We start from the raw sequence: 19,414 nt of genomic DNA on the forward strand, positions 1-19,414 counted from the left end.
GGGGTAGGGCGGGGCAATGGAGGATCAAAGTTTTACAAAGAAATATTTAGGAAAAATCTTTAAAAATCTTCTTCTCAATAACACCAAAGCCCTAATTGATCATATTGATATGGAAGCATCCTAAGGTAGGGTAGATTCAAGTGTGTCCAAATCATGACCACGGGGGGTAGGGTGGGGCCCCAAAGGAGGATAACAGTTTTACATAGAGATATATAGGGAAAATCTTTAAAAATCTTCTTCTCAAGAACAGCAAAGCCCTGATTGATCATATTTATGTGGAAGTATACTCAGGTAGTGTAGATTCAAGTTTGTTCAAATCATAACCCCCGGGGGTAGGGCGGGGCAATGGAGGATCAAAGTTTTACAAAGAAATATTTAGGAAAAATCTTTAAAAATCTTCTTCTCAATAACACCAAAGCCCTAATTGATCATATTGATATGGAAGCATCCTAAGGTAGGGTAGATTCAAGTGTGTCCAAATCATGACCCCTGGGGGTAGGGTGGGGCCCCAAAGGAGGATAACAGTTTTACATAGAGATATATAGGAAAAATCTTTAAAAATCTTCTTCTCAAGAACAGCAAAGCCCTGATTGATCATATTTATGTGGAAGTATACTCAGGTAGTGTAGATTCAAGTTTGTTCAAATGTTGCCCCCCTGGGGTTGGGTGGGGCCACAATGGAGGATCAAAGTCTGAAATAGAAATATATAGGAAGATTTCTTCTGATGAAGAACTGCAAAGCCATGATTAGTCATTTTGATATGGAAGCATCATCAGGTAGTGTAAATTGAATTTTGTTCAAATGATGACCCCCGAGGGTAGGGTGGGGCCCAAAAGGGGGATAGAAAGTTTTACATAAGAACACATAGAAAAAATATTTCTTCTCAAGAACAGAAAAGCTATGTTTAGTCATATTGATATGGAAGCATCTTCAGGTAGTGTAGATTCAAGTTTGTTCAAATGATGACCCCCGAGAGTAGGACGGGGCCACAATTGAGGATCGAATGTTACATAAGAACATATAGAAAAAATATTTCTTCTCAAGAACAGAAAAGCTATGTTTAGTCATATTGATATGGAAGCATCATCAGGTAGTGTAGATTCCAGTTTGTTCAAATGATGACCCCTGGGATAGGGAGGAGCCACAAGGGGGATCAAATTTTTACAAAGGAATATATCAGAAATTTTTTTAAAAATCCTCTCAAGTACAACAAAGCCATTTGTTATTTTGACATGGAAGCATCATCAGGTAGTTTAAAATTCAAGCCCCCCCCCCCCCCCCCCCCGGGAATCTTTTCAATACTGAACTGATTTGTGCTTTTGCCTATCCACTGTGCTCAGGTGAGCGATGTGGCCCATGGGTCTCTTGTATTTTTTAAAAATAAATTGTTAATGTTTTTGTAAGCAAGGGTATGTCAAGGCGGCGCAACCTCAAATATGCGGATTTTTTTTTCTATACCTAAGTGTAACTTTAAAAAAAGTCTTTTGATATGAGCATTTTTCATAAAAAAAAATCCCGATAATGCAGACATGTGGTACAACACGATTGTTCCGTAAAATTTGCATTTTTTACCCCATTCTGTAAGCTCTATGAAATTTATCGTAAATTTTATATGGAGTGTCCAAACAATTAAGGACTTGAAAATGACGTCGAAAAGGGGGAGGGGTTTCTTTTTCCAATATTATATTCTATAAAGTTTTGAACCTCGAAATACTGGTATAGACCTAGGTAATGTTGAAACGGGCTACAGAAAAATAAAATGCATCCACAGTATTTGTTTTAAGTACCCAAAAAGATTCAGAGAGATGAGAGATGCACAGTTAATGTCGATTTGTAGTCAGGGTGTCAAAAGTCAGTCACGTCGAAGTGACGTTGATCATGTGTGATAGAAAATTAACTCCAACAAGCTAAATATTCTGGCATAATTATGATTTTAATTCCCTATGTATAGATCATTTTACACCATTATATGCATTGAAAGCAGCTGTTCATGACATTGTAAAGTTATATAAACAAGATGTCCTTACTTTACTGCAGGTAATCTTATCAAGATAAGTGTACGACGTAGGGAGAGCGGGCATTGAGAAACAAATATGTTGTCGGACGTCATGAAATTAAACGGCGGGTGAGCATATTATGTCTTTTTTATTTAAAAATAATTTGGCAGATTATCAATATATCAAGCTTAAATTTTCAAAATTTCTTAAACTTTTATTGTTTTATATTTCTTATAAGTTTTGTAAGCACAGACTGCATAGAATTAATCTTATTGCATCAGTGGAAGAACTTTTTGATAACCCACGTATATATAATTAAGGACCTAAGCAAAGAGGCTTTAAAATTTTTCCCCTTAGCCCCTGTATAATTGAAGAGTTCGGGTAGGATGCTGAGGACCTTTGTGTGACCTTTATAATGCCTAATGATGCTGTACACCTCTCATCTAAAATCGAGCTAAAACTATATGTTAATATATATATATATATATATATATATATATATATATATATATATATATATATATATATATATATATATATATATATATATATATATATATTTCTATGATCATCATCTGGTACCTATACAAACCTTTGGTAGAGTATCATGTCGTAAGGTATATTGCGTACGAAAGAGTGGAATTTGCTAAATACCGAAATCAAGTTTACCCACTTCCAAGTGCAATCTTGAAATTGTGAATTTATGTGTCCTGGTTCAAATTTTTTAAAGAGAAAAATCACATTCATTTTACAAATAGATCGTTGAAATTTGTTTGCATTTAATGTTGCCCCATAAGCGAGAGGACTAGTCACTTTAAGACAATAGTTTTAGATGTTTAAACATTGTTTTGAGAAATGTGCTGTCACATGTATCTATAGGCTGCATTAAATATAATTTGTATAAAAAGATTTTAAGATAATATAAATTAAACTTTACAAAAGTAAAAATAAAAATCCTTTCCTTGACGTGCTGAGCTATTGCATTTCTTTAAGCGCTTCTGAATATTTTCAGTACTTTGATTCAAAATGTTTTCGTTTTATACGCTGCCGCAGTTTAAAAATAACGTAGGCTGGCCTTGCTTCTCTGATATGTACGATCTTTCGTACGATAGAGACAGGCAATACCAGTCTAGTAAAAACAGTGCTACTCGGAACTTCTCTAAGGTTTGAAGCAATCGTTTGATCAACAGCTTGAACAAGATGCTAGACTTTGTGATTTTTGCGGCAACTTTTCTTACAGCCTTATTGATAGCCACGATTTACTTTTATCCGGTAAGAAATTTTACATAATGACATTCAACTTATTTTTGCCACTTAGTTTTATGAATCATGCAATGAACAGGTGTACACAGGTACATCATGTAGCATCCATATATCATGAAATTTGGAAGTTTGAATCTAAGAGGATGTCAGATCAGATGCAATGTAGGTTGTCGTTCCTCAACATGTCGTCTTACGTCAATCAATATTCTGAGAGAGTACAGAAACAAATATGAAATAGGTGAAGATAGCGTATTGTGATCAATCTCATAGGTCATGTAAAATGGGACAAAAAAGGGAAGAGCTAGGTTAAGAAGCGCCAATAAGAAATACGCCGTAAAATAATCTGTGAAAATGTATTCAATATATCTAAACAAACTTAAAGCGTTTAAGTATTCTGCTGTATGTTTTTGTGTATATTGGGTCTCTGCAGAATTTGTTCAAAGCGACAACATTTGTATCAGCTGTTTGTAACCTGACGGGTTAAAATTAGAAAATATATGTTCAACTAAAAAGATAGTGAAAGTTCATCGATTTACGTAATGCATTTTGGCTCTGAAATTGATTCTGTTTTCTTCAGACAGATTTCTTTACACAAAATTTGCTGGGAGCAAGTTTTCCATGTTTGGGAGCTATGAATTTAGCCATCTTTCTATGAATTTCTGTAATATAAAAGATATATCATCAATAATAAAATAGCGCCTAACCTTTTATATGTTGAAGGCGACAGGTACATGCGAATAGGTGAGTTTGTAACAATATGATATATTGTTAGGTCAATTTAATCAGGCTCGATGTTCAATCAATGCTTACAGTTTTGCTTTTGTAATCCGCCATGCTTACTGTTTACTTCTATTAGAATAGTCTAGTTTCACCTGACTTATCTATTCTACGAGCTCAGTCGATAGAGCGCTCGCTCCGTGATCGGGAGGTCGTGAGTTCGAATCTCGGTGGTGTTAGTGATTCTGGGCTGCAAGAGAGGCTTCTGTGTGTAGTTGACTTAGACTTGGAAAAATGCATTAAGGTTTGCAGAGCAACCGGTTTCCAAGGTGTAGAACAAAGAAACTGAACAACAGGACGCAAGAATATCTGTGCAAGCAGTGAACTAGCATAAGAAGAGCTTCAAGAATCAGCCCCAAAAGCCCCAGAATCAACAACAATAGGTATAAGCTGGACAAGATCCCAGTCAATGCAAGTACTGCGGAGGTCGCCACGCCAAAGTAATTCGAAATTGCAAAACTTATGGCCACCAGAGCGGGAAGTGTCGCAAACTATATAACTTTGAAAAGGTACGTAACTCCGCCAAGTCGACTGTACACCAAATCCAAGACTCTGCTGATTACTTTACTATTTACAGCATAGATCTGAAAAAAGAACAGTGAGTCAGTTAATGCCATTAACCAAGCTACTGCAAACAAGGTATTAGCCCCATTGTCAGTATATTGACAATATGTGAAGTCATCAGTGGGGATACATGCAACATATTCCCGACAGCAGAAACTCGATTCAGATCTCATAGTTCCCTACTTTGAGGTCAGAGATGAACTGTCTATCCAAACTGGAGTCATTTTCAATGGAGACAGACCAGTCATTCCCAAGCACTACGCAAGGACATGCTTAAGAAGATACATTCATCACACCTTGGATTTGAGAGATGTCTACGACGAGCCAAAGAGTCTGTGTACTGACCGCAAATGAATGCTGAAATCAAGGACTTCATACAAAAGTGTAAAACATGCCACACTTTTAAAATCAACCAAGGAAAAGAACCTCTACAACATCAGGAGATACTGTACCACCACGTCCTTGGGCGAAACTTGGTCTTGACATGTTCATTTTCAATTAACCTAACTACTTGATTAGTAACTGATTATTTCTGAAACTTCTTTGAAATTAAAATCTTGGACAATATGACATCCCGTGAGATCATTAAAGGATTACGAGTTCAATTTGCGAGACATGGAATACCAGACGTGTGTCTGACAACGATCCTCCATTTGTCTCTGAAGAATTTGCTAACTTTGCCCAACTATGGGAATATGACCTCGTAACATCTTCACCAAACTACCCACAAAGAAGGGGAAAGCTAAACCAGCAGTGAAAGTCGCGAAACAAATTCTATAGAAAGCAAAACACGCAAAATCCGATCCCTACGTAGCGTTTTTGGATTGTAAAATAGTATGGAAATTGAATAAATTAATAACATGCTTAAAACTGACTAGAATCACACCATCAGTACGGCTTTACAAACTGATTAGCAACAAAGTATATACATGTATATGACTGGAAATTGATTTTTAGAGTATTATATTCAATTGAGTTAGATACATCATCAGTTAAATAAATGAAGCATTATAGCTATATTATTTTACTAAAGCAAAGAGAATGTAACAATATGTTCAATCAATGCTTACAGTTTTGCTTTTGTGATCCGCCATGCTTACTGTTTACATCTTTGAAAAGTAGTCTAGTTAACTCTTACATACCTATTCTACGAGGCCACAGCATATTGAAACACGGGTAGCATGGAACACGTGGTAAATATCAACATACAAGGTACATTATAACAACAAAACAAGGTGTGTACTGAAAGGCTTATGGGCCTGGAATTCAGTAAAGCTAATACGGGCATCAGGTGACATCCCCACTATACGGGAAGAATAGGGTCAGAGGTCATAACAGTAGAGAGGTGATATATGGCATTTTCACTACATTCCTCCCCGTTTCATCAACAAGTTTTGATAATATAAAATATCCGTATATATATAAACTAACATAATTTTTTAAACATATCTATAAAGTTTGAGATTTACAGTACCTGCAACGTTATTCTTGACAACTCTACGCGGTTATGTTAAGGCTACACCCGGATACCCTACATGCCTATACAATATGACGTCATAGTAAGCTGTCTGACGTGAACTTTAGAGATAATAATTTCTTCATATCTGTATTTAAAGTTTAATTTCAGGTCGAATAAATAATTGAAATCATTCGAAAACACAAGATAAACTAAATCTTGTCGTTTTTGTGTGGTATTTATAGCTAAGTATTTATCGCAGGGGATAAATACCAAACACATGACGTCATAACTATTGATCAAATATTTGCCGAGTGAATCTTAACGTGACGAGAATTCATGTAAACAAATATATGAAATGGAATTTTAAAGCATATACCGTGAATGTCATGTGTGATTCATAAGGAATTAAAGATTAAGAATCAGGTACGCTAATTTATTCTTATCATGTTTTCTTAAAATGAACACAGTCAGTGTTTTGAAATCCCGATCAGCCTTTCCTCTGTCGGTCTATAACAACAAAATGCAAAAGTTCAACACTACGCCGCATACTTTGAAACATAATTATTGTTTGTATCGAAAGTTTGTATTCTATAGTACTTAGAAAGTGCTGCTAGAATCGTGTGGTTAATATGAATTGATGACAATTCCTTGATCGTATGTACAAAATGTAAAAATTTTGGTAAGGTTTCATGTGAAACTTTGGAATATTTTTTTCTGTGTCGGGAGAGTAGGATTCTAGCAGCACTTTTCATGACCCAGTGATGTTTTTACATAATTATTTTCAAAAAAGAAATGAATTATCCCCGGGGTAGTGTTGAACTTTTCACTTTTTCGTTAAGGCAATTTTTCTATTTATAGATGTCACGTGAAGACGTCGTAGTGGAGTGCTTCTTTTAGCCTAGGACTCAATGACGTCTATACAATGAATAATAATAGTAAATGTTTTATCTATGGCTTTTCCGACTTATAAATATTAAGTTTGACGGAAAAAGTCTAAATTCGCCGAAAAATGATCTGGGTACTGCCTTAACATACCTGCGTATCGGGTTCTATCGTGCGTGTATCCTATCGTATCGTGCGTGTATCCTATCAAGTTTTCGGTTTAACGTATTGTATGTTGCGTTCATCATGTTTTGTGTTTATCGTTTTTTTGCATTTATCAGGTTTTCCTTTTATCGTGTGCATTCGGAAGGCATCTAATTTAACGGTCCTTTTCAGGAAAAAGACAGAGGTATTCCCATAATTTACAGATTAATAAATTTTATTTTATAAATAAATGTATATTCATTTACCAGAAATTATTAAGTCAAAGTTTATATAGACAATTGTTTAAAAAAACCGTAATGGTTTGATAGTTATTTTAATGATTTAAATTTTTTTTTTCTTTTTTTTTTTTTTCTTTTTTTTCTTTTTTTTTTTTTTTTTTTGTTTTTTTTTGTTTTTTTTTTTTTGTTTTTTGTTTTTGTATTTTTTGTTTTTTTTTGTTAGTTTTTTTTTGAATTTAGATGTGAATAAATATTAGAATCATCCGTCACTTAATTCGATCAGAACCTAGGCAATTTTATTTGCACTAAATTTACCCATACCTATACGTATATGCTTTTCAATCGGCAAATATTCGACATTTTAATTTCCACTCTGTCTCAGATGAAGTGCAAGCGACCGAGTGATGTACTGATTGAAAAAAAAAGAAAAGTAATAAAGTCATGAAAACTTAATAATTTTTATCTTTTGAATATTTTTAAGATTACGTGGCCGTGTAGGTCGCACAGATTGAAAGAGATAACGTACTTCAAAATTAGATAATGTAAGAATTTATTTACATATGTATCTCAGACCTATTAAAAACGGAAAAATAACACAAGGACACCTGATTTGTTTCTATTAAAAAAATAGAACAGCGTGTACTTGTATTTGACATGCTAAGGACAGCACTGCAGCAGTAAAACATATTCACACGTAAGTCCAGTAAGTGCACGGACAAAAAGTCTTTTGGAAGTTTACTTACTATCAAAGGGTAAAATATATTCAGGAATTAATAAACAATAAATACATTAATGAGATTTATCAAAGAATTTAAATACTATTAGTCAATCTATGTAGCTACATGTTTTATTTCGTTTTGTACACAATTGTCTGTAATTTAAATTACCATTCGTGTATCTTATCATGTTTTGCCTTTATCGTGAAACAGTTTATCCTATCGTATGGTGCGTGTATCCTATCGTATGGTGCATGTATCCTATCCTATGTATCATGTCAAGAATAATGTTGCGGGTACTGTAGTATAACATTCTACAGGACCTTGGTCGGAAATCAATCCAGACCTGTAATTCTGCAGAAAAAAAAACAATATACGACATTACACATGAACTTGGTCGGAAGATGATTCAGACTCTAATTTTACAGGAATTGTCACCTAACATATATTACAACTAAAACTTGTAAAGGCGACGACTTTTTATGTCGCTTTTAACACATACTGCTCATTACCTTGTAGCCGTGCTGCAATTTTGGTAGTTACGTCACCAATATTGTTCATTGCGTGGACCCTGAGGTCCACGCAGAAAATATCTAAACGGGGTTAAACCGGATGCCATGGGCTTACGTCAGGCTACGCATGCGCGAGAATACTAGAGACTTTGCCTAGTAGACATCTTGCCCTTAGAACAATTCGCCCTTTTCGATTTAGAATATACCAAGCATTGGCAAATCTCGCTCTAAAATATGCACATCGTATTTATGTATTCTTTGACGTAACCAAGATCCTAATTTCTCTTTTATACATATATCCATATATACAAACTAAATTCTATGGTACAAGCATTTTAGATAATAAGTAGGAAGAACTTATATAGATAGCTTAACAGCTTGAACATTTTGAATTAAAAACTTAATTCAACTACTAGTTTTAAAAGATAGTCTTTAAATACAATGTTGACCGCCACTAGTTTTGTGCATCAAGGTTCGCAAATTCATTTGATAGACAAATATAGCTTGATAAAGACCTGTAGCACCGTTTTTCCATGTGGAGGAGAGGGAGAAACATCAAAAGAAAAAAATTCTGCGTACTACAAATCTGTGCTACACGTGTACCATCTATCTTTCCAATGATAAAATATCTTCCGTATAAATCTAGTACAGATGTCAAGTCCAAGAGTTATGGGTTACATGTATCGTATCGAAATAGCCCGATTATTTAATGACAAAACTATAGGCCAATCGGGGATAAAATTTAACAATTTTGCTATGAAAGTACAATCACTCAAAGTAGGCAGATCTTAATGAAAGGCTAACCTTTGCCACCTTCCAGAGTAAACAAAGAACTAGTCCATGGATGCATTGACAGTCGTTTAACAAGAATAGATATGGGTTACCCCATATTATCCAAGATATTCGACTTTTAATTTACTCCAATTTTCACTAGAAAAAAATGCACATGTTATGAAACTTAGTGTATAGTTCTTCATGTCCGTAGCAAATACTGTCACCAGTCTAAGCGTCACTAGAAAACAGTGCACATACCTGTGCTTGGAAGACCAAATAGCATAGGTCTCCACACCTGCGATGAGATCTTCTCAGACCTTTGTGGTGAGCTCGGAAAAACACGTTGTTATGCCGAGAAGTTACGATATTAACCATTCCGTTATTTAAAAAAAGACAGAGAAAAAAAAACACAAAAAATAATCTTTTTTTTGTTTTTTTTTTTTAAATTGATCAAGTTAATCGATAACCTAGCATCGCTTTAGATAACTCGAGACCCTCTGGTGCCGAGACTCTCTAGTGCTTCAATACAGGGTCGGAGCCAGGGTGGGGGGGGGGGAGGGGGGTTCTAGGTCTCACCTCAGGCACTTAAATTCAAGCCCGGTTTTCAAAGGGGGCAACATCAAAAAAAGAGTTGACAAGCAAAAATAAATAAATAAATAAATAAATAAATGAAATAAAAATAACAACCTGTGCACCACACTGTAAAATCCTATTTCGGGAGGGGGGACTTCGTCTAACTTTTCGGTACATTTTGATTTCTGAACCGATTAAAATATCCCCATAATATAAGCAGATAAATATTCTCTTATGGATACTCCCCTTCGTGACTTTTTATGCATACTTCTTAAAGTTAGTTACTTTAGAAGATGGTCCAAAATGGCATAGCCGTACGTTCGCCAGAATCTTCCGATGATATCAAAGTGAAATCTTTCATGTTACGTGTGGTTGATTAAGGCCCGGGGCCGGGGTAGTGAAGGTACACGTAGTAAAGCAATAAGCAAAATGCTATATAGAGAGCAGAAAGGGCAGAGATTGAAGTACTTATTTTATTGAAAATATTAGACGTAAAAATATTAATATTACAGAAAAACACACACACTCTCTCTTCCTCTTTCTGCAAAAATAAAGGGAGTTCCAACACCCGGAACAACCCTCACTCCCTGGATCCGCCAAATGGAGTTAAAATTCAATCATTACGATACCTGCACGCTTAAGCCTCTTTTAATTCTGTCGTTAATTTTAAAGGCTACATTACAATTGTGATAGATACCTAGATCAACATTTCATATTCATATCATTTCAAGGTCATGATTCTTTTTATCATTACAGGCTAATTAAGCAGACTTAAATAACGATCGATGAAAATTACAAGATACAAGTACAAAAATAAAATTTAATCACACCTTTGTAAAAACACTAAATCTAGAAATTTTCTTTGAATGTCGTTTAGAAACTCATGCATATGGTCCACGTATTGCAGTCCTTTTTTAAAGGACAGCAGCTTGTTTTTGTTATCAACTTCCTGGTTTCGTTGATGGGGAATCTGTTTCCAGAAGTAGCTAACTCATTGTAACGAACTGGACACCTGTAACACAATCAGCATTGAAGTTTGCTTCAGTAACTGTGAATATAAGATACACCTGTACACATTTGATCAGCTTTCCAACCATTCCTTGACTTACTCTGAATCGCCAATGAAGCAGTTGGTCTGAATCACACAATTTCCTAAGTATCTGAGCGAGCATATATATCCAGCCCAATCCTGTCGTCAGCAATCCCGCGCAAGTGAAGGACGCGGACGTTATCATTACGAGTTAACTTGAACACTTGATGGAACACTTTGACACAGGTTTCACAGGGCCAGTTCCATCCAGCCTTATCTCACTTAATGCCACCATATACGGGCTATCCAAGATTTTTTTTTTCATTTGGAAGACTCTTTCTGGTGTCAATTCATCAACATGCTTGGGATGAACTCTTACAGCCATTTTCAAAGGACTCGTCCAGTTTATAATTTGTGGGTGTGTAGATGGTTCACTATAGACAATTATTCTTCATGAAACCTTGACGTCGGCATTGGGAAGAAGGTTCTTGTGTAGGAGAAAGACGATAAATCCTTCACAGATCATCTTGATGAACATTTCCATATGCGGACAAAAATTTCCCGATGAACATTTCCATTTATGGATTCAAGTCCTGTCAAGATGAAGATGACTGTCAAAGGCATGGTACACGGTAGATTTCCGAGTATTACAAATCTCATGAACAACACATGGCTGTATATTACTAATGTGATTCTTCGGGAAAGTGCGTAGTAGACCCATAATTGACATCTTTTGCTGTAAGTTCGTTTTTGTTGAAGAATCAACCGTCTGAATTTGCATCTCATCGGTATCTGGAGTACTAGTTATGTCCTCTTTAACACGTCCATCTACAAGAAAGCCTTCATTTTCCATGGGCTGCAAAGGTGAAACAGTACTACCGACCACCAGTTGAAAAAGGCTTGTTGGTGACAATGTAAAATCCTCAGGTGGCTCCATCCACCTTTGGATTTATATATATTCATGTATATATTCATATATATTAGGAAGTTTTGCTCCATTGACTGACTGATCTGTTCCTTTGACTTTTGTTTACAAGTGAGGTAGCTTCTGGAGGGCTTAACAGGTTCCGTCTAAGGGGAGTAAACTTGACGTGAATTGTGGTAAATGTGTAACAATCCTGATCCGCCGTGTCATATGTACTACAAATAATTCCGCTGTTTCATGCACTTCGGAAGGTTATTGTTCACATATGTCTTACAACACTGTCAGCTTCTCTAGGGTCGAATGCCCACACTTCATTGCATTTTCTCGCAGAACTTAAAGATCTGGGTTGGACAGAATTCTTACGCCAAGAAAAATAGATGATAAAGTGGTTGATGAAACAGTTGCTGATGGATGCGTCCGTTTCTTGGTCTGGGACTGCGGAACAATGATGGAAGTTTTTCATCAACCCATCTCTCTGAACAAAGTATTGTGGAAGCTTTAGGCCTCGGTCCATTGTCCCCCGCATCCAAGCGAAACTGTTGCACAGTTACGTCGCAGAGGGTATGAAAGGAGTTTATTCGATGAGAAGGACAAAGTCCTAAATTTAACCTCTTTAGATCAACGAGACTTCTGTTCGCTATTTTCTTTCTTATACAGCCAACGTAATGTTCCTCTTTGTCCTGGCGAAATGATGATTTTTCAGATCTTCATGATCTTTTCTAGGAAGATATATTTTACAAGTACCTGGTATACAATTCTAATAATACATGAATCTGAGGGGGTATATTACAAAACGACCTACTGACAGGGTGATCCAAAAGGACATCTATATAGATATGCATGTTTATTAATTAAATTAACATGAGTTTGATCTTATGAAGTCAACTTCTACATCAACAATAATAAAATTAATATAAGTAAGATTGTTCTATCAGCATTGCAAATGACAAGCATTTAACATTTTACTGCGTAGATTAGAGCCATACATTTTCTGAACTGCATGGTAATTTTACCACGACATCAGAGGAACATTAGTAATCGTTGATGCCATAAGCAGTAAATCATAAGCAGTAAACTGAATCTAGTAACAAATTGAATTAATAACTTAGTTTTGACAATTTATATTTGACTTGATCCACCCATGCTGTACTGCGATCACCTTAGAACTGGAATTCATTGCTATACGTTCGTGAACCATACCATCGACAAATTAACTTAGTCCGATTTGGAAATCTGGAATTTTCATGAGCTACAGCTAAATGCTTCTTCCCTACCGAGGGCTTCCATCTTTGATTCAGATATTACAGACACCTTATAATCCCCTTTTACATTACCTACCTGAAGAAGTTGATGTACTCCTTTTCTACACTCATAACTTCAATGACGATATCCTCTCTGGTTTCGTCTGTTGATGACTGTAGTTCTTGTGTTTGGTTCAGTCTTCCCAGATGATTTTATGTGTAACACCGAGATCTGAGTATGACATCTTCTCGCCATTGGTTACAGGGATAAGCCATCCCGGTTATTAGTATCAGTAAACACCCTACAAGTCTATGTTGGGCATCTTTCCACTCCCAAAATATCACAAGCTGAGACCTCAAATTCCTCCTTAGTGAATGACTATATTGTAACAGAGTGTCTCGGTTTCTGGCTCTAGCTTGATAATCGGAAAAGGCAAAATCTCTGAAGAAGTAGACTGATAGTTTTCGGACAGACCCGAAGTGAGACTCCTGTAGTGGAGACTAATCCGATTCCCCTTACAATTCAGAGTTTCCGAACTATCCTAATCAATTGATTTTTATCCTCTCTGGTGAATTGCCGTTTTCAGTCTCTCCACTGGAACTATCTCTAAAGTCTGACTTGGTCTTTGCTTGCTAGTACAAAATGACTCCTTCTATTTGACTGAAGCAATGTCCCTTGATTCTGCTAGATCTGCTGAATTGACAACTACTTTTGGTGTCTCTGGGCGAGGACGAGAGGAGTTCGTTAATCAGTGCAGGAGGAATTCTGTCTTCTACTAATAGACTCACTTCTGGAGTGGAAGTCTTGATGAATACCACTATCATTACTCCAGCATGGAATTATCTCACCCTAAGGATATCAGGGGAGAAGCTGTAAAATGCCACAATAGAATTGCCAGCAGAACATGTGGAATCTGAGTTGGGTGTTGATGTTTCAACTGGCTTATCATATTGGTGTCTGACTAGTAAAATAGAGAAACACACGAACGAATTGCACAATGTTGGTGTTTTGCATTTGACTATTAGGTTGTGTAAAATGGGAATACTTTATTCACCCGACAGTAACAAACCGCCTAGAGAATGGAATATTCCTGTGCTTTGCATTTGACATCAGATGAATGGGTCATATCCCGTTTACTTGACGATTACAAAACGCCCTCTGACTGGGATATTCACGTGCTATGTATTTGACTCTCAGGTGTATGAGACATAAACCTTGTTCAGGATTCAAGGACACATACATACCCTGAACAAATAACGGCCCTGAACTGCCAAGTGTTTGAGTATGCATTCCTTCCCCTAAAGCAAATTGTCCTTGGCAATGTAGGTCAGATTCAATCCTTATATCTATAGATGGCACATGAAAATAAGGTAGATTATTTAGACTAACTTAACAATTAAAGTCATAAAGAGAACATGGTGGCATGCACTGGGGATACTAAGGTTCCCAGCTGCACACTACGATATAGCATCAAAGGATACCCATATGGTGGCATCATTCTCCACTGATTTGAAAATCCAGTAATGGGTGGATAAGGAAACATATCTGCCTGAGGATATCACATGCCATTAAATAAAGTATGAAGACCTGTTTGCATTTTAGTCATATTTGTTTGAAAAATTGATGTTTCTCATTTTGCCTGCGAGGCTTTGTATGTGTTTGTATCTTTTTTTCAAGAATAAAATTCAGAAAATCTGTTTTAGGTTCGAAGAGAAAAAAAAATCTTGTGTTTGTTATTTTATCAAGCCTTAACATAAAAACGTCTACCTAAGAGAGAGTGAAAAACTTGCGGTCTGTATTAACTTACATTAATTAGCAGGACTCTCCATGGGCCGTTAACGTTTAACGTAGCGGCCCCGCCAGTTACATATAAATTGCTTGGCACCACAGTTAAAAAAAAAATCAGCATTATAGCTCCGCCACAGTAAAATACTAGCTCCACAAAAAGATAATTCTTGATCAAAAACATGAATATATAAATTAATAATCAAAATGAAACTCCCGCTATTTTGTAAAACGTACCGCAAATCACAAAACAAAACATATTATTTAAGCTAGACAATGATATTGTATTTATGAGCTAGATAAAATTTTCTCGAATTGGTTATTATTTTATATTTTTATTGTGGATATTATTTTATTATTTTATACAATCTTTGGTTATGCTATTATATGAATGAAATTCTTGCGTATTAACGCGAAAAAACATTGCGTAGAAAAACAGATTTACTACGGAAGCCCATTTAGGACCTATCAAAAATATTTTTGAATTCGATATAACGAATTGTCAAATTTGATATAACAAATTTAATTCGTCATAACAATTTCTTCAAATTCGTTATAATTTGTTAAAACGAATTAATTCGTTTCAATGAATTCTTAAATTTGTTATAACAAATTTAAATTCGTTTGAACAATTTGTAAACTGTTTTATAACGAATTAAATCGTTTATTCAAATTCAACTATCAGGGCCTATAGAAAAATATATATGAATTCGATATAACGATCTGTCGAATTCGTTTTAACGAATTTGATTTGTTATAACAAATTAAAGAGTTCGTTTTAACGAATTCAATTCGTTAAAACTAATTTTTGAATTCGTTATAATGACTTAAACAAATTTGTTATAACAGATTAAATTCGTTATAGCGAATTCAAAGAAATTTTTATATCTGATAAATTCGTTATAACAAATTCGACAATTCGTTATATCGAATTCAAAAATATTTTTTGAAAGGTCCTAAAAAAGCTTCCGTAATTTTCAGTACGTTTGCATTTACAAACCACGGCGTAGGGCTTTGACAGGAATGCTAGCAATAAACTAAACAATCATTTTAAAAAAAAAAACTGACACAATTGTGCAATTCTTTTTCTTTTTCATAACAAAAGTGTTCCAAAGAACGAGTGTATCATTAGAGATCTAGGAAATTCTAAATGTAAGAGTCATCAGCTAGGCCTTTTATTCCCATAAGTATTATAGCTCATGCATATACATGTACCTGCAAAAACATCAAAGTATTGATACAGTACTGAAAGACGGGAACAAAAACTTTAAGGATTATATATTCTTCATTACTGGTGAAGATTTTTTATGCACCTGTAAGCCGACTTTAAGTCAAGCTTGAAGGAAGTGTTTGATTTTGTGGTAATCAATAGAATTTAACACAGGTTTCACGAAACTGACACCATTGGAAATCTTTATTTCCCAGCATGCTTGTACAATAAATTTCTTCAGAAATTCGTCTTTTTTTCCAAACATATTTATCACGATAAGCAAAATTACAATTTTTTAAATACTTTAGTGCAAATGTAATGTTTAATATCAATTTTTATATAAGTTATATAATTTTTCTTCAGGGATCTAGAAGAGTTACAAGAATACCAGGTCCAGAGCCTACCACAAAAGAGTAATTGAATTTCATAAATTTTAACTTATTTTATATTTGTTTCATAAGCTACGCTGAGTCTGAGGTTCAAGTTTGTTAAGCTCATGCTCTCCTGGGCTACTGTTGGTTCACATTGTGTAACAAGATTTTATTTAATGTAAATCTGGAAAAAATAAAAATAAAAATCCATACTAGACACAAAAGTTGCTTGTGACCAGAGAGTTTATAACAACAATGTACCATAGTCATTTGGACAAGGTCAAGGTTACTGATCATGAGTTGAAGTTTTAAATTCTTGTTCTTCTCATGGTTTAATTGAATGACTTTAGAAGATTTTGCTTGCCGTCTGGGTTGATAATGACTATAGGATGTAAAAGGTGGTGATAACGAACAGTGATCAATCTCATAAATGCAATAAACAAAATAAATCGAGAACATAACAAAAACACGGATCCTTGGAAACACTAGAGATGGGATCAGGTTCCAAGGAGGAGAAAACATCCCCACCTACCGTGAGCCCTATGTATTGATAAGGCAGACGGAGTACTCTGTTGCCAAATTTAGTATTTAGCGTAGAAAAGTCATATGTGCTGATGCCATTTATCCCATGTTTACCCCTTTATCCCGTGGATATGACTCATTGGATATTTTTTTCATATCCCACAGTTAAGTGCAGTTGTGACGTCACAATGGTTTTTGCGTTAGCGTGATGAAGTAAAATAAAGTCCTACATGTATATAAAACATTGTAAAACATTGGTTGTGAAGTATTAAACATGGGATAAAAAGAATCTCCCATGATTTCTAGTTGGATATGACTTTTATCCAACTCGTTGTGTGTTTTTATCCCCTCGCCAAGGCTCGGGGATAAAAACACACTACTCGTTGGATAAAAATCATATCCAACTACAAATCATTGGAGATCCTATATTTATCTTTCAAAAGTTTTGAGATTTTAAATTTTCTTTAAGTTCTGTGGTTTTTTGAGAATCCACATTTGATTTATACCACTTCTTAGATATGCTGTAGAATATGCCGTGACCCTGAACTCAGTTTATTTGATAAGGTCAGGGTCATATAAGTCAAAAGTGTCAACTAATAAAGATTGGGAAAGTATAAAATTCTAAAAGATTAAACTCTTCAGGAGTTTTAGTTTATCATACTTGACACAAAGATTGCTTGTAACAAAGAGATCTGTGACAGTTCTTAGCAATGATTCTTTGTATAGGTCATGGTCAGTTTACCCAGGAGACAGATGGACCTTGGATGATGACCATTTAGAATTAAGACGTTGGATGGTCAGATTCTCAGTTGTTTATAACAAGGGGTTACAACCTTCGGCCTAATACTTGGTACTTATCAAAAGATACATGGACTCTGCAGAATATGACAGCGCTCATTTTAAAGAATGCCCTATTTAGCCCCCCCCCCCCCCGGAGGGTATCATTGTATTAGTCTTGTATTGAATAGTTCTAGGTTTCTTTTGTTTTTCTTTCTTTTTTTATTTGAAGAACTATAAAATGAATAAAATTATTACCTGAAAGACAGGAATCATGGATATAAAAAAAATGTTTGTTTGTTTTTTTTTTTTCGGGGGGAGGGGGTTCTTGAGGTTCATAAAAGCCATGTTTGATTAAATATTTTAACACTATGGCTATAGAGATGGGAACCTGTCTGACATTGCACGGGCTGGGAGTCTACATCAGTACCTGATGATGCTTCACAAACAGTACGGGGACATCACAGCCTTCTGGATGGGACAGGAACTGGTGGTCAGCATCTGTTCTCCGGAACTCTTCAAACAGCACGCATCTGTGTTTGATCGACCACGTATGTTAACCATAAAACTACTATTATACGCAACAACTTTTATTCATGTATGATTTGTCGGCTTAAAATTTATTAACAAATTTTAATTAAAGGAAATATTCTGTACGTAACAATAATTAAATAATTCGTACATGAAAAGAAATATTGAAAACAGAGAAAAATCACATGTACGTGCTGCGGTAAAATCTAAAAGGCACAAAATTCAATCGCAAAAAAAAAAAATATAAATATTGCATTTGAAATTTCCTTCTTTGAGGCCCCTCCACGAAAAAGAACCCGATTTTAACGTTTCAATTCCAAATTTAAGTACCTGCTGTAGTCTATGTAATGTCCAGTTATATAAAGAAATAAAACTCATCTATCTTAGGAAGATGTATCTCTCTTATCAAAATGTCAATGAATCTTAATCTCTACATCCTGACCACATCCCAGGGATACATGTTTGTCGAAGAAAGTCCCATCTTTAAATACAACTTCTAAATCATTGATTTTCGGACATCTAAAAGTATTTGAGAAATCATACAATGTCTGAGGTCGGAGATTTATCTATGAATCAATTATTGGATTTCTATCTTATCAAAGAAAATATATTGAAATTCTGACTCGTCGGTAATTATTTTTTTTTCCAAATAAAGCGTCCTTATTTGAGCTTTTTAAGCCATTGCTTGGAGAGAAGTCGCCCCAGTATGCCAACAAGGCTGACGGTAGAAAACGTAGGAAGTGTTATGATTCTGTACTGGCCCATGATTATCTACATCACTACTACCCAGCTATACAGGAAGTAAGTATATAATTACCTACATCACTACAACCCAGCTATACAGGAAGTAATTATATAATTACCTACATCACTACAACCCAGCTATACAGGAAGTTATTATATAATTACCTACATCACTACAACCCAGCTATACAGGAAGTAATTATATAATTACCTACATCACTACTACCCAGCTATACAGGAAGTAATTATATAATTACCTACATCACTACTACCCAGCAATACAGGAAGTAAGTATATAATTACCTACATCATACATTTAGCTACTCAGGAGGTAAGTATATCATCATTTCTACCCAGCTTTACAGAAGTTTAGTAT

General features: G+C 35.2%; 1 protein-coding gene across 1 annotated transcript in view; it reads left to right on the forward strand.

Annotated features, from left to right (window-relative positions):
- Positions 1 to 3,127: 3,127 nt before the first annotated feature.
- Positions 3,128 to 19,414, forward strand: part of LOC133202186 (cytochrome P450 20A1-like) — a 39,299-nt gene continuing 23,012 nt past the window's right edge. The window contains exons 1-4 of the mRNA XM_061337962.1: positions 3,128 to 3,270; positions 16,457 to 16,506; positions 18,145 to 18,314; positions 18,950 to 19,095. Of these exons, the coding sequence (XP_061193946.1) occupies positions 3,199 to 3,270; positions 16,457 to 16,506; positions 18,145 to 18,314; positions 18,950 to 19,095 (438 nt within the window). The 5' untranslated portion in view covers positions 3,128 to 3,198. The remainder of the gene's footprint in view (positions 3,271 to 16,456; positions 16,507 to 18,144; positions 18,315 to 18,949; positions 19,096 to 19,414) is intronic.

The sequence above is a fragment of the Saccostrea echinata genome, unplaced genomic scaffold, assembly GCF_033153115.1.
Source record: "Saccostrea echinata isolate AGI-Se365-2 ecotype Australia unplaced genomic scaffold, CSIRO_AGI_Sech_v1 ptg000046l, whole genome shotgun sequence".
Taxonomy (NCBI): domain Eukaryota; kingdom Metazoa; phylum Mollusca; class Bivalvia; order Ostreida; family Ostreidae; genus Saccostrea; species Saccostrea echinata.